This window comes from Dipodomys ordii, unplaced genomic scaffold, assembly GCF_000151885.1.
Source record: "Dipodomys ordii isolate 6190 unplaced genomic scaffold, Dord_2.0 Scaffold74, whole genome shotgun sequence".
Classification (NCBI taxonomy): domain Eukaryota; kingdom Metazoa; phylum Chordata; class Mammalia; order Rodentia; family Heteromyidae; genus Dipodomys; species Dipodomys ordii.
This window is the reverse complement of record NW_012267290.1, coordinates 5,358,906-5,369,662: the sequence shown is the minus strand read 5'-3', so window position 1 is coordinate 5,369,662 and position 10,757 is coordinate 5,358,906. Positions and strand designations below refer to the sequence as shown.

The following is a 10,757-nucleotide window of genomic DNA, read 5'->3' as shown; positions in this document are numbered from 1 at the left end:
TCTTTTACAAGGCCTGGTGGGGTGCACTAGAACACTGAAACCACCACATGGTCCAGGAGGAAGAGTAAGATGGATCTGGAGAATATTTTTCCTCAGAGGAAATGAAGACCTGTAGTTGTGGTGCTCTGGCTAGACAGAGAAAAGAGGTGGCACTGTGTGTATGCATAGTTCAGGTGAGTCTTCAGGGCGAGTCTTCAGGTTGAGTTTTATGTAGCTGGGGAACAGAGCAGTGGCAGAAATAGATGCAGGTGAACTGGAGCTCACCCCATTGCCCAGCCATAACTCCATGGGTGCCCCTGCGTGACTCGGGGTGAGCCGTGACAGTGCAGTGACAGCGCAGAGGGGCTTTTTAGGACTCCAGGAAGGGTGGTCAGTTGCCACCCAGCACCTTCCAACTGGGACTAGGTGGCCGGCTACCCTCACGCCTCAGGAAGTTGAATTTCCCTCATTCCTGCGTCCCCAGCCAGGGGACACTGTGACTCAGGAGAGCACAGGCTTGACCACAAGTTCGGTTGCTGCTGTAGTAAGTGCCCTGGTTTCTTATCTGTTGTCTCTGTGTCTAATCTGTGCCAGGACTGTTCTTGGGGCATACCAGGCCTCCATTCCGGCTCCTTCACCTCTGTGTCACTGTCTGAGTCATCTGTCTGCAGTGGTTTCTGTTCTCTTGTAAAGGTTCAGCAAACCAGCTGAGCACCCCAGGACATAGCAGGTGCTGCTGTATATTTCTTACTCCTACCATGAGACAGACACTAGGGCCCAATATGGCTAAGAAGAAAGCTTAGGAGCTAAAACCAGTATGGGAACCACAAAGCTGGGCTTCTTTGATTAGTACTGGGTTTTAACTCAGGGCTTTCTTGTGGCTGTTATTATAGTTAATTTTTGGATGGCATGGCTGTGCCTACGCATGACTGGGATTACAGGCGTCTGGCCCCCAGGCTGCTCGGAATCCTCTGGTTTTGGTGCCCCAGAGTTCCTCTCCGCCCCCTGACCCAGAACTCTCCTGGACAGCTCTGTGCTCCTCGCTCTCTGGGGTGGGCTCCAAGACCTCTTCAGAGTCAGGATCCACCTGTGGGGGCAAAGCCACACAGGCGCCAAGTTGTTTGGCCACAAGCACACTGATGCAATCATGGCAAAAACGGGAACTACAGTCATGTCTGACCACTGTGTAAAGTTCAAATGGGCCTTTTGGACAAGTCTGCCTTTCAGCAGTCTGCAGTTTTGGTTCCGGGGTTGCCGTTCAGTGTTGCAAGTAAGGCCTCTGGTTTGTCACCCTGAGATCTCACCCTGAGAGGAGACGGCTCCTCTCCCAGCCCTGTAATTGGTGCTGAAGCAGATCTGTACCTAGAACCTGGGTTCAGAGGTACAGTGTGCGAAGGCCAGGTGTTCCAGCCAGTCCCTTGGCAGTGTTGAACCTGGTCTGAACAGAGTGATTCTCAGTGCATTTGTAGATACTGGGTTCAGAAACTGGAGCCTCACTATGACCTGATCAGAGACGAGAACCACGAGGATGGAGCAGCCTCCTGGTCACCAGAGACAACGTCCATGTATGCCAAAAACACACCTCAGGGCAGTGGCTTGGAGCCACCAGCATGCCAGGAGAGTGAGTGTGGATTTGGTCTTCCCAGTCAGCGCAGCTGTACGGAAGGATCGTGTGATCAACGTGTGATCACCATGGTATCCAGGTGTTTTACCGCTGTGTACCGCTTGGCACAGGCCCAGGAAAACTGGAGTGAGCTGTGCCCTGGGGTGTGGCCTCACAGACTATGCATGGATTCTTGTAGACAGCTGTTGGGATGCACACTGGACTGCTCCTCTCCCTCTCTCCTTTGTTCATCTGTGCCTCTTTTTCTTTTCTTTCTTTCTTTTTTTTTTTTTGGTCAGGGGACTTGAACTCGGGGCCTGGGCACTGTCCCTCAGCTCTTTAGCTCAAGACTAGCACTCTACGACTTGAGCCACAGTGCCACTTCCTGTTTTCTAGTGGTTTATTGGAGAAAAGAGTCTCACAGACTTTCCTACCCAGGCTGACTTTGAAACATGATCCTCAGATCTCAGCCTCCTGAGTAGCTAGGATTATAGGCATGAGCCATGGGCGCCTGGCCCAGGCCTCATTTTTATCAGCCTATACAAGGAAGCTGAACTTGTAATGTGCTCACACATGCATGCGGTTTTCCCCATTCACCCTCAGGCAGAGGCTCCTGTGCCAGCTCTGTGAATCCCAGTCCCTGCGGGTGCCTGTGTCGTCCAGTCCTGAGAACCTGAGATTCTGGTCTTCATGGTGTCACAGAGTAGGCCCAGGCAGGCCCATCAGACCACATGAGTGAGTGCGGTTCAGCATCTGTGTTCAGCAAATACACTGGGGGCCAGCCATCATCAGGTCCAGGTCGCGAGGGTGTGCAGGTGGATGGGGTATGCCAGAGACAGAGATGCGTGTGCTTGGCCACATGCTGGAGCACCAGGTAATGCTTTTGTCCTGGGTTCTAGAAGCATGGTGCTTTATAAAGTATATTGTAGTGCAGTTATTTAGATGCATTTTACCCTGTGGCCTCTGTGAATTGTGTAGCTACTGACAGATTGCCACAAAAGCTAGGGCCTTGTTGTGGAATTCGTGTTAAAGATCCTGTCTGGGCTGGGCGCCGGTGGCTCATGCCTGTAATCCTAGCTACTCAGGAGGCTGAGATCTGAGGATCACGGTTCAAAGCCAGCCCGGGCAGGAGAGACCGTGAGACTCCTATCTCCAATAAACCACTAGAAAACCGGAAGTGGCGCTGTGGCTCAAGTGGTAGAGCACTCGCCTTGAGCTGAAGAGCTGAGGGACAGCACCCAGGCACAGAGTTCAAGCCCCACGACCGACAAAAACAAAAGAACCAAATCCTGTCTGGGTCTCCCCCCTTCCTGCCGCCTCTCCTCCTCTCGTGCCGCAGGTTATCCTTTCCCGTCCTGTGCTGTCAGTGTTTGCACGTACATGAGAACAAGGCACAACAGTCGGAGCACTCCCTCTGCCTTGCCTTGCTGGAGCAGCAGGCCTGCTTCTGTGAGGCCATATAAAGTGAGTTCTCTTTTATTCTTCAGCCTGAAGCTGGGTGTGTGAAGACCCTGGAGACTGTTCGCTAGGACAAGACACAGCAGTGAGGTGCTGGCCCGGGCTGGAGACTTCACTGGGACAGGATACAGCGGCAGGTCCAGTGGTGCTGGCTGCAGCTCCGGGCAGCTGGTAACCGTGGAGGAAGATGACTCCTGTAAGTGGCAGGGCCATGTCGGAGAGCGTTTTTGACCTGGACTACACCTCCTGGGAAATCCGCTCCACGCTGGTGGTTGCAGGCTTCATATTCTACCTGGGCGTCTTTGTGGTCTGCCATCAGCTCTCGTCCTCTCTGAACATCACCTACCGCTCCCTGGCAGCCCGAGAGAAGGTCTTCTGGGACCTCGCGGCCACACGGGCCGTGTTTGGTGTGCAGAGCACAGCTTCAGGCCTGTGGGCTCTGCTGGGGGACCCCGTGCTCCAGGCAGACAGAGCACTGGCCCAGCAGAACTGGTGCTGGTTTCACATCACCACCGCCACCGGCTTCTTCTTCTTCGAAAATGTGGCCATTCACCTGTCGAGCCTGTGCTTCCGCACCTTCGATCTATTCCTGGGTGTCCATCACCTCTTTGCTTTCCTTGGATTTCTTGGCTCGGTGGTCAATCTCAGAGCAGGACACTATCTAGCCATGACCACCTTGCTCCTGGAGGTGAGCACCCCCTTCACCTGTGTTTCCTGGATGCTCCTAAAGGTGCGTACTCCCAGGGAAGGGCGGTGCAGACAGACCGGGGACACGGCCCTCATTCTGTTCCCTGAACTGTTCCCCAAGGCTGGCGTGCCTCAGAGCCTGCCGCACACCACCGGCAGCTGATTGCACTGACAAGACACTGACAAGACACTGACGCAGTGTCCTTCCTTCATCCTGCGTCTCCTAGGTGTCCTGAAAGAGGATGTGTCCTGAAAGAGACAGTGTGACCTCTTCCCTCCCTCCACACATGCCATTTCTAGTGTTTCGGTGAGGTCGGAGGTGACCGTGTTCCACTGTCCCCACCCCCCTCCCACTCAGATAGGCCTTCCCTTCACGTTCCCCTACCTCCCGGGGCACGGGCCCTACCTGCCAGCCTGCTCATGACCAGAACACTGGCACCAAGCATAGAGGTTTGTCTAGACTTTGCTTTTGTGTTGGAAATGTGTTTTATTAACGTCCTCCATACACACTCATGACTCACTTTCATGTCGGGATGTCCTTTTTGTTACGCTTTTTTTTGGTGGTGGTGGTGGTAGTCCTGGAGCTTGGGCCCTGTCCCCAAACTTTTTTTCCTCCCCTCTCAAGGCTAGTGCACTACCACTTAAGCCACAGCTCTACTTCTGCCTCTTTTGATGGTTAACTGGAGATAAGAGCCTCATAAACTTTCCTGCCCATGCTGGCTTCAAAACATGATCCTCAGGTCTCAGCTTCCTGAGTAGCTAGGACTACAGGTGTGAGTTAGCTATGTTACACTTCTTTGTTTTCCTTTCCCAGTTCTGAGGCTCGAACTTTGGGCCTGGGTGCTGTCCCTGAGCTCCTTTTTGCTCAAGGTTAGCACTCTACCACTAGAACCACAACACCACTTCTGGCTTTTTCTGTAATTAATTGGAGATAAGGGTTTCATGGACTTTCCTACCCAAGTTGACTTCAAATTGCGATCCTCTGATCTTAGCCTCCCGAGTAGCTAGGATTGCAGGCATGAGCCGCGGGTGCCCACCTTATGTTGCACTTCTTAAGAGTATTTTTAGCCATCTTTGACCATGTATCACTCTTATTTGGAAACTGAAACACTGTTCATGTTTAGCCAGTCCACAGATATGTCATATCACTGAGTGCTTCTCACACATAGAACACTGTAGCAGAAGGGTAGAGGTATGGGAGGTATAAGCATGGGAGGACATAGGTACAGAAGATAGCGGTATGGAAGGTATGGGTATAGAAGGTATAAACACGGAGGGATATAGGTATGGAGGTAGAGTTAGGGAGGGTGTACTTATGGAGATCATGGATGTGGCAGCTTGGCTTGCATTATGTCTTGTGTTAGATAAGTAGAGCCTGTTTGCTCATCTATGCAAAATCAAGATAAAAAGGTTAGAAAAGGATTAAATCCTACTTTAGGAGGCAGAAATCAAGAACGGCTCACCAGTGCTGTCCCAGGCACGTGTTCTTTCAGAACTGTGCTGGGAAGACCAACGCCCTGGCAAGGGTGTGTGCTGCTGTGAAGAGGGTTTCTGGTTGGTGTTTTGAGTGCAGGGCTGGCATGTGTCCCCTAGGCTGGGCTCCCTCCATCCGCTGACCGCAGTGTCTTGTCCCTAGGCCGGCTGGTCCGAGACGCTGCTCTGGAGGCTCAATCAGTGGCTGATGGTCCACATGTTCCACTGCCGCATGGTGCTCACCTACCACATGTGGTGGGTGTGTCTCTGGCACTGGGACAGCCTGGTCAGCAGCTTGTACCTGCCGCACTTTGGATTGTTCCTTGTTGGGCTGGCTCTGCTCACACTAATCCTCAACCCCTACTGGACTCACAAGAAGACGCAGCAGCTTCTCAACCCCGTGGACTGGAACTTCGCACAGACCGAAGCTAAGAGCAGCCCGCCAGGAAGGAGCCATGCTCAGGTGCTGCAGAAGAAGAGGCTGTAGCCCCAGTACCTGGCGGACCTCGGTGCTGGCGAGTGGAGGCACAGGGCTCTGCGAAGCTCGGCAAATAGTGACTTTCCTTCCTGATGGGTGCGAAATCGTAGTGAAATCCTGGCTGTGCGTCAGTATTAATTCTGAAGTAGCCACAAAGTATTACTAAGATCTCGGTTCGCATTAGGAGCAGGTCTTTGCCTTGACTGTGGTGAGCTCCCACAGGAGCCCTGCGGGCCAGGCCAGCCGGCAGGAGCTGAGCCTGCTGCGGGGGGGGGGGGGGGGGGCAGTCTCAGTACTCGAAGGGGCTTCCTTGTGGAGCCCCGCGTGGGTGTGGCGGGCCCCACATGCTCACACGCTGTGTGACTTACCAAGAAGTCACATTCTTCTTACTGCTAAATAATTGACTGGGCTGGGAAGATGGCTCAGTGGTGGAGTGCTTGCCTTGCATGCATGAGGCCCTGGGTTCGATTCCTCAGTAGCACATACACAGAAAAAAGCCAGAAGCAGCGCTGTGGCTCAAGTGGTAGCAAAAGCAGCTCAGGGACAGTACCTAGGCCCTGAGTTCAAGCCCCAGGACTGGCAAAAATGAAAAATTGTAACCCTCTGCCAAATGTTCCAGCACCTGTGGATATTAAACTCCATTGCAGCAGTGCCATCTAGTGGCAGGTGCCATGAAGACAGAGGGTCGTTGTGGGCGGGGGGGAGGGGCCGGCCCCAGGCACACCTCCCTCCCTGCTCCTCAGCCTCAGGGGGGCCTCCATGCTGGCTGTTTCTTCTTTTTTTTGGGGGGGGAGGTCGGGTCGTGGAGCCTGAACTCTGGGCCTGGGCGCTGTCCCTCAGCTCTTCAACTCAAGACGAGCGCTCTACCACTTGAGCCACAGCACCACTTCCGGCTTATTTCTTTTTGCTTATGTGGTGCTGAGGAATTGAACCCAGGGCCTCAGGCATGCATGGCAAGCGCTCTACCACTGAGCCACCTTCCCAGCCCCCTGGCCGTTTCTTCAGTGAAGGAACTATTCTAATATTCCCTTTGGTTTTGTTTGCGCTGGTACTGGATGGGGCTTGAACTCCGGGCCTGAATGCTATTCCTTAGGGGGTTTTTGTTGTTGTTGTTGTTGTTGTCAGTCCTGAGACTTGAACTCTGGGCCTGCGCTCTTCAGCTCAAGGCGAGCACTCTACCGCTTGAGCCACTGCGCCACTTATAGTTTTCTAGTCGTTTATTGGAAATAAGAGTCTCATGGACTTTCCTGCCCGGGGTGGCTTTGAACTGTGCTCCTCAGATCTCAGCCTCCTGAGTAGCTAGGATTACAGGCGTGAGCCACAGGTGCCTGGCTCCCTTTGCTGTTTTTTTGTTTGTTTGTTTGTTTTCTCAAGCCTAGTCTTCTACCACTTGTATCACAGCTCTACTTCCAAGAAATCTCTTTTCAAATGAGAAGCTTTTATTGACGTTGTATTGCTCAGTTGACAAAAGAAGGGAGGTATTTATCAGTCTTACTGGTTCGTACTCTAGAACCACTTCAATTGACTGAGTTCCCCACAGGTTCCCGGACTGGACCCCATCCTTTTCCCTGCCTCCCCTAGATTTCAGACTTTGTCTTTATAAGCTGTGGGGTAGCCTTGGATGCAGAGATGCTCCACATGGGCCTGGCTCCAGAGCAGAGCCCCGGGAGCCCCGTGCAGCCTCTGCCTGGGGGTGGGTCCGCCCTGCCCTCCCTTCCCTGCCCCCCACCACCACTACCCCACTCCATCCCATACGTGTGTCTCCTCCATGCTGGGACTGGGTAGCATCAGTACACCAATGTAGCAGTCATATTGACTGACACAGAATTTTTATTTGCCACAAGTGTTCAGTTAAAATTCAGGGTTGTTTTAATGATGGGAATTTGAATGTAGGACCTTACACTTGCTGACTGGCACTCTACCACTTGAGCCATGCCTCCAGTACTGCTTTTCAGTGGTTTTTTTGAGCCGGGGTCTCACTTCCGGTCCTGGTTGGCCCTGAGCTGTGATCCTTCCGTCAGTGCTGGGGTCCACAGACGCTGCCCTGCCTCCTGCTTCTCTCCTGGAGATGGAATCTCATGGGCTTTTCTGCCTGGGCTGGCTAGCCCAGAAATGCAGTCCTCCAGATGTCAGCCTCTCAAGTAGCCAGGATTACAGGCATGAATCACTGGCACCTGGCTCAAGGTTTATTTTTATCAGAAGCACCTTTGAAAAAGTGCTGAAAACTTTATTGCTCCTGAAAATCATGTATGACGGCTTGTGATAGATCATGGAACTTCTAAAGAGCTATTTTGATGACTAGAGCTTTAACTTTATTGATTATATTTAGATGAATGCACATAGCACTCACTTACCTAATTTGAGAAATTATTTAAACTACGTCCCAATGGTTGGCTCCTCCAGAGCCCTGCAGAGCTCTTCCTGCAGACTGGTGGGGCTGTGGCTTCAGTGGAACAGGCGTCTAATAAAGTAACCGCCCTTCACAGAACCTGGGTGATGTCGGTTCCTCTGTCTAAAGGCCGTTCCCCTCCGTTCTCATCCCTGCCCGTGCCTTAGAAATGCGTGCTGTGATCTGGACCTTCCTGTCTCTAAAGGCAATGCAAGCGTTCAGCTGACTTCCATCTGGGCTGCCCCAGGACACTGGCTCTGGAGTTCAGGCTTTACATCCCATTTCTTAACAGGCTTGCCTCTGATGCCATAATGGGAAGTCCTTGGAAGCCCAGCGGCCTGCTCTGTGGGACCCTGGCTCGTGGCTCCTCTCTGGTCGTGACCGCTCTGTGGGGGTCGCGCTGACCTGTGGCCTGGGGGAGGAGGTTTGGGGGCCCTGCGGTCCCTGGCCCGTGCTTGTACTGGCCCGGGACGCACTGCTCAGGCCTCAGCCTGTCTCCCCTCCTAGCCGTGAGGGTGGACACCGTGCAGTGACGCTCACAGCCACAGGTCACCGACTCTAGCCGGCATGGTCTGGCTGCGTCCTCTGTGCCCACCCCGGCTGCACGCACATGTGCTATAGTCTCAGGCCCTGTCGGGAATTAAAGCACATGGCGCGGGGGTCAGGATAGACGGCGTGCTTCCTGAGTGAGAAGTCCTGGGTCTGATACCCGGCACACAAGAGGAGGGAGTTGGGGCACAGGTGGACTGAGTTCAAGCTGGATGTGGAGTGGCTGGAGCTGAGGGGCTGGACGGGCCAGGCCCGCCCTCCAGCTGAGGCGCGGCACCCAGGCGGCAGCGGCTCTGTCCGTGGGCGCGGGCTCTGCGGCTGGGTGGAGGTGCTGCCCCTTCGCACTGCGCTTGTTTCAGTAGAGAAAGATTTCTCTGTACCCATGTTTTATTCAGAACTGAACCGTGACAGAGGTGAAGGGGGTGGTGAGACAGGCAACATCAGGACAGAGGCCTTTCCCCTGTGTCTGGGGGAGATTGTGCTGCCTTCATCAATGGCCTATTTGCTGTCTGAGTGGTTAATTGGAGATAAGAGTCTCACGTGGATTTTATGCCCAGGCTGGCTTCGAACCGCAGTCCTCAGATCTCAGCCTCCTGAGTGGCCACTGGTGCTTGGCTTTCGCTGCCTACTTTGCCCACTCAAACCGCACCAGGTAAGCGTCGTGTTAGTGTGGCTGTGCAGGGGCCACGCTGATCCCAATACCAGGAGAGTGACGTCACTTCCTGTGCTGGTAGGGTTCGTAGCTCCAGCGTGCAGGGTTTGGATGCACCCATTGCCTGTTCCAGGGCCGGCTGTGCCTCGGCTAGGACGGCTGTCTACTACACGGGAGGATGAACACTGGATCTCTACTCACCCTGAAGCAGGGTCCTGTGGTCAGAAGACAGCCCGGTGGGCGCTCGGGATGCTCGCCAGGGGTGGACTGAAGAGACCAGAGAGCGAGCCGTAGTTCACACAGACTGGAAGCCGTGGGCAGTGCTCAGCAGAGGGTGTGGTCTGAAGCCTGGCCCAGCCAGAGGGGCTGGGGACAGACCCGGACTAGCAGGAGGCCCGTGCGACTCTGTCAGGCAGGCTCGCCCTTCACACCAGGGTGGGGAGCCGGTGTGCCCGCCCCATAAATTGAAGGCAAACTAAACCTCTATGTGTGTGCCTCTGCGTGCACAGCACCTGCCAGAGCAGGGAGATGGAGACTCTGCTGCGGCTGCCCTGTATGCTAGCTATGCACACCTAGCCTTTTCACATGGGCCCAGGCTTGGCCGCCCACCATCCCCAACCCTGCTGTAGCCTGGGCAGGAGAGGAGGGAGGGGCAGAGTCTAGACCTCCAGCCAGGATTCCTAGAGCTGCCTGGGGTGCCAGGCCGGTGCCTGAGCTGGGGCTGGGCTAGCGGGAGGCCTGCTCTCTGGGGTCACAGTCCCAGGGAGCTCCAGGCTACTGAGGCCATCTTTAGACTTTCTGGAGGTCTGGCTCTGTTTGAAGCCTCTGGCCTCATTCTGGGGTGTGGTGTGCAGTCTTGGCTTTCCTGGAGATGGCAGGGAGAGCCCCCAGGATGGAAGCATTCATACCCCTGGGCCCTGCTCAGCTTCCCAAGGGCTGCACTGACCTTGAAGGAATCCAACATGAGCACCCTGCTTGTCACACATACACGCTGGAGCTGCACTCTGGGCCTCTCCATCTCTAACTTTAACTTTTCATCTTCTTTTTCTGGAGCTTGAACTTAGGGCCCAGGTGCTGTGCCTGAGCCTCTTTATGCTCAAGGCTAGCGCTCTATCACTTGAGCCACAACTCCACTTCTGGCTTTTTCTGAGTAGTTTATTGGAGATAGGAGTCTCATAGACTTTCTTGCCCAGGTTTTGAACTGCCACCATCAGATCTCAGCTTCCTGAGTAGCTAGAATTACAGGCGTGAGCCACTGGTGCCCAGCTCTCTAACTTTATGCATTGTTTTAACAGGAGAGCTTACTGATTCAATATTCCTCCTTCAGGGAAAAACAAAAAACCTACTTTTTAAATAACACATTATGGGCTAGAAAGTTGGCTCAGTGGTACAGCGCTTGCCTTGCATGCATGAGGCCCTGGGTTCGATTCCTCAGCACCACATAAGCAAAAAGAAAAAAGCCGGAAGTGGCGCTGTGGCTCAAGTGGTA

The 10,757-nt window shown here is 54.0% G+C and overlaps 1 protein-coding gene across 1 annotated transcript; it reads left to right on the top strand.

Annotated features, from left to right (window-relative positions):
• The first annotated feature begins 1,357 nt into the window (after nt 1-1,357).
• Cln8 (ceroid-lipofuscinosis, neuronal 8) lies at nt 1,358-5,942 on the top strand. Its single transcript, XM_013024220.1, has 3 exons — nt 1,358-1,682; nt 3,070-3,770; nt 5,364-5,942. Exons 2-3 carry the CDS (start codon nt 3,228-3,230, stop codon nt 5,685-5,687), a joined length of 867 nt encoding a protein of 288 aa, XP_012879674.1. The 5' UTR covers nt 1,358-1,682; nt 3,070-3,227; the 3' UTR covers nt 5,688-5,942.
• The last annotated feature ends 4,815 nt before the right edge of the window (nt 5,943-10,757 follow it).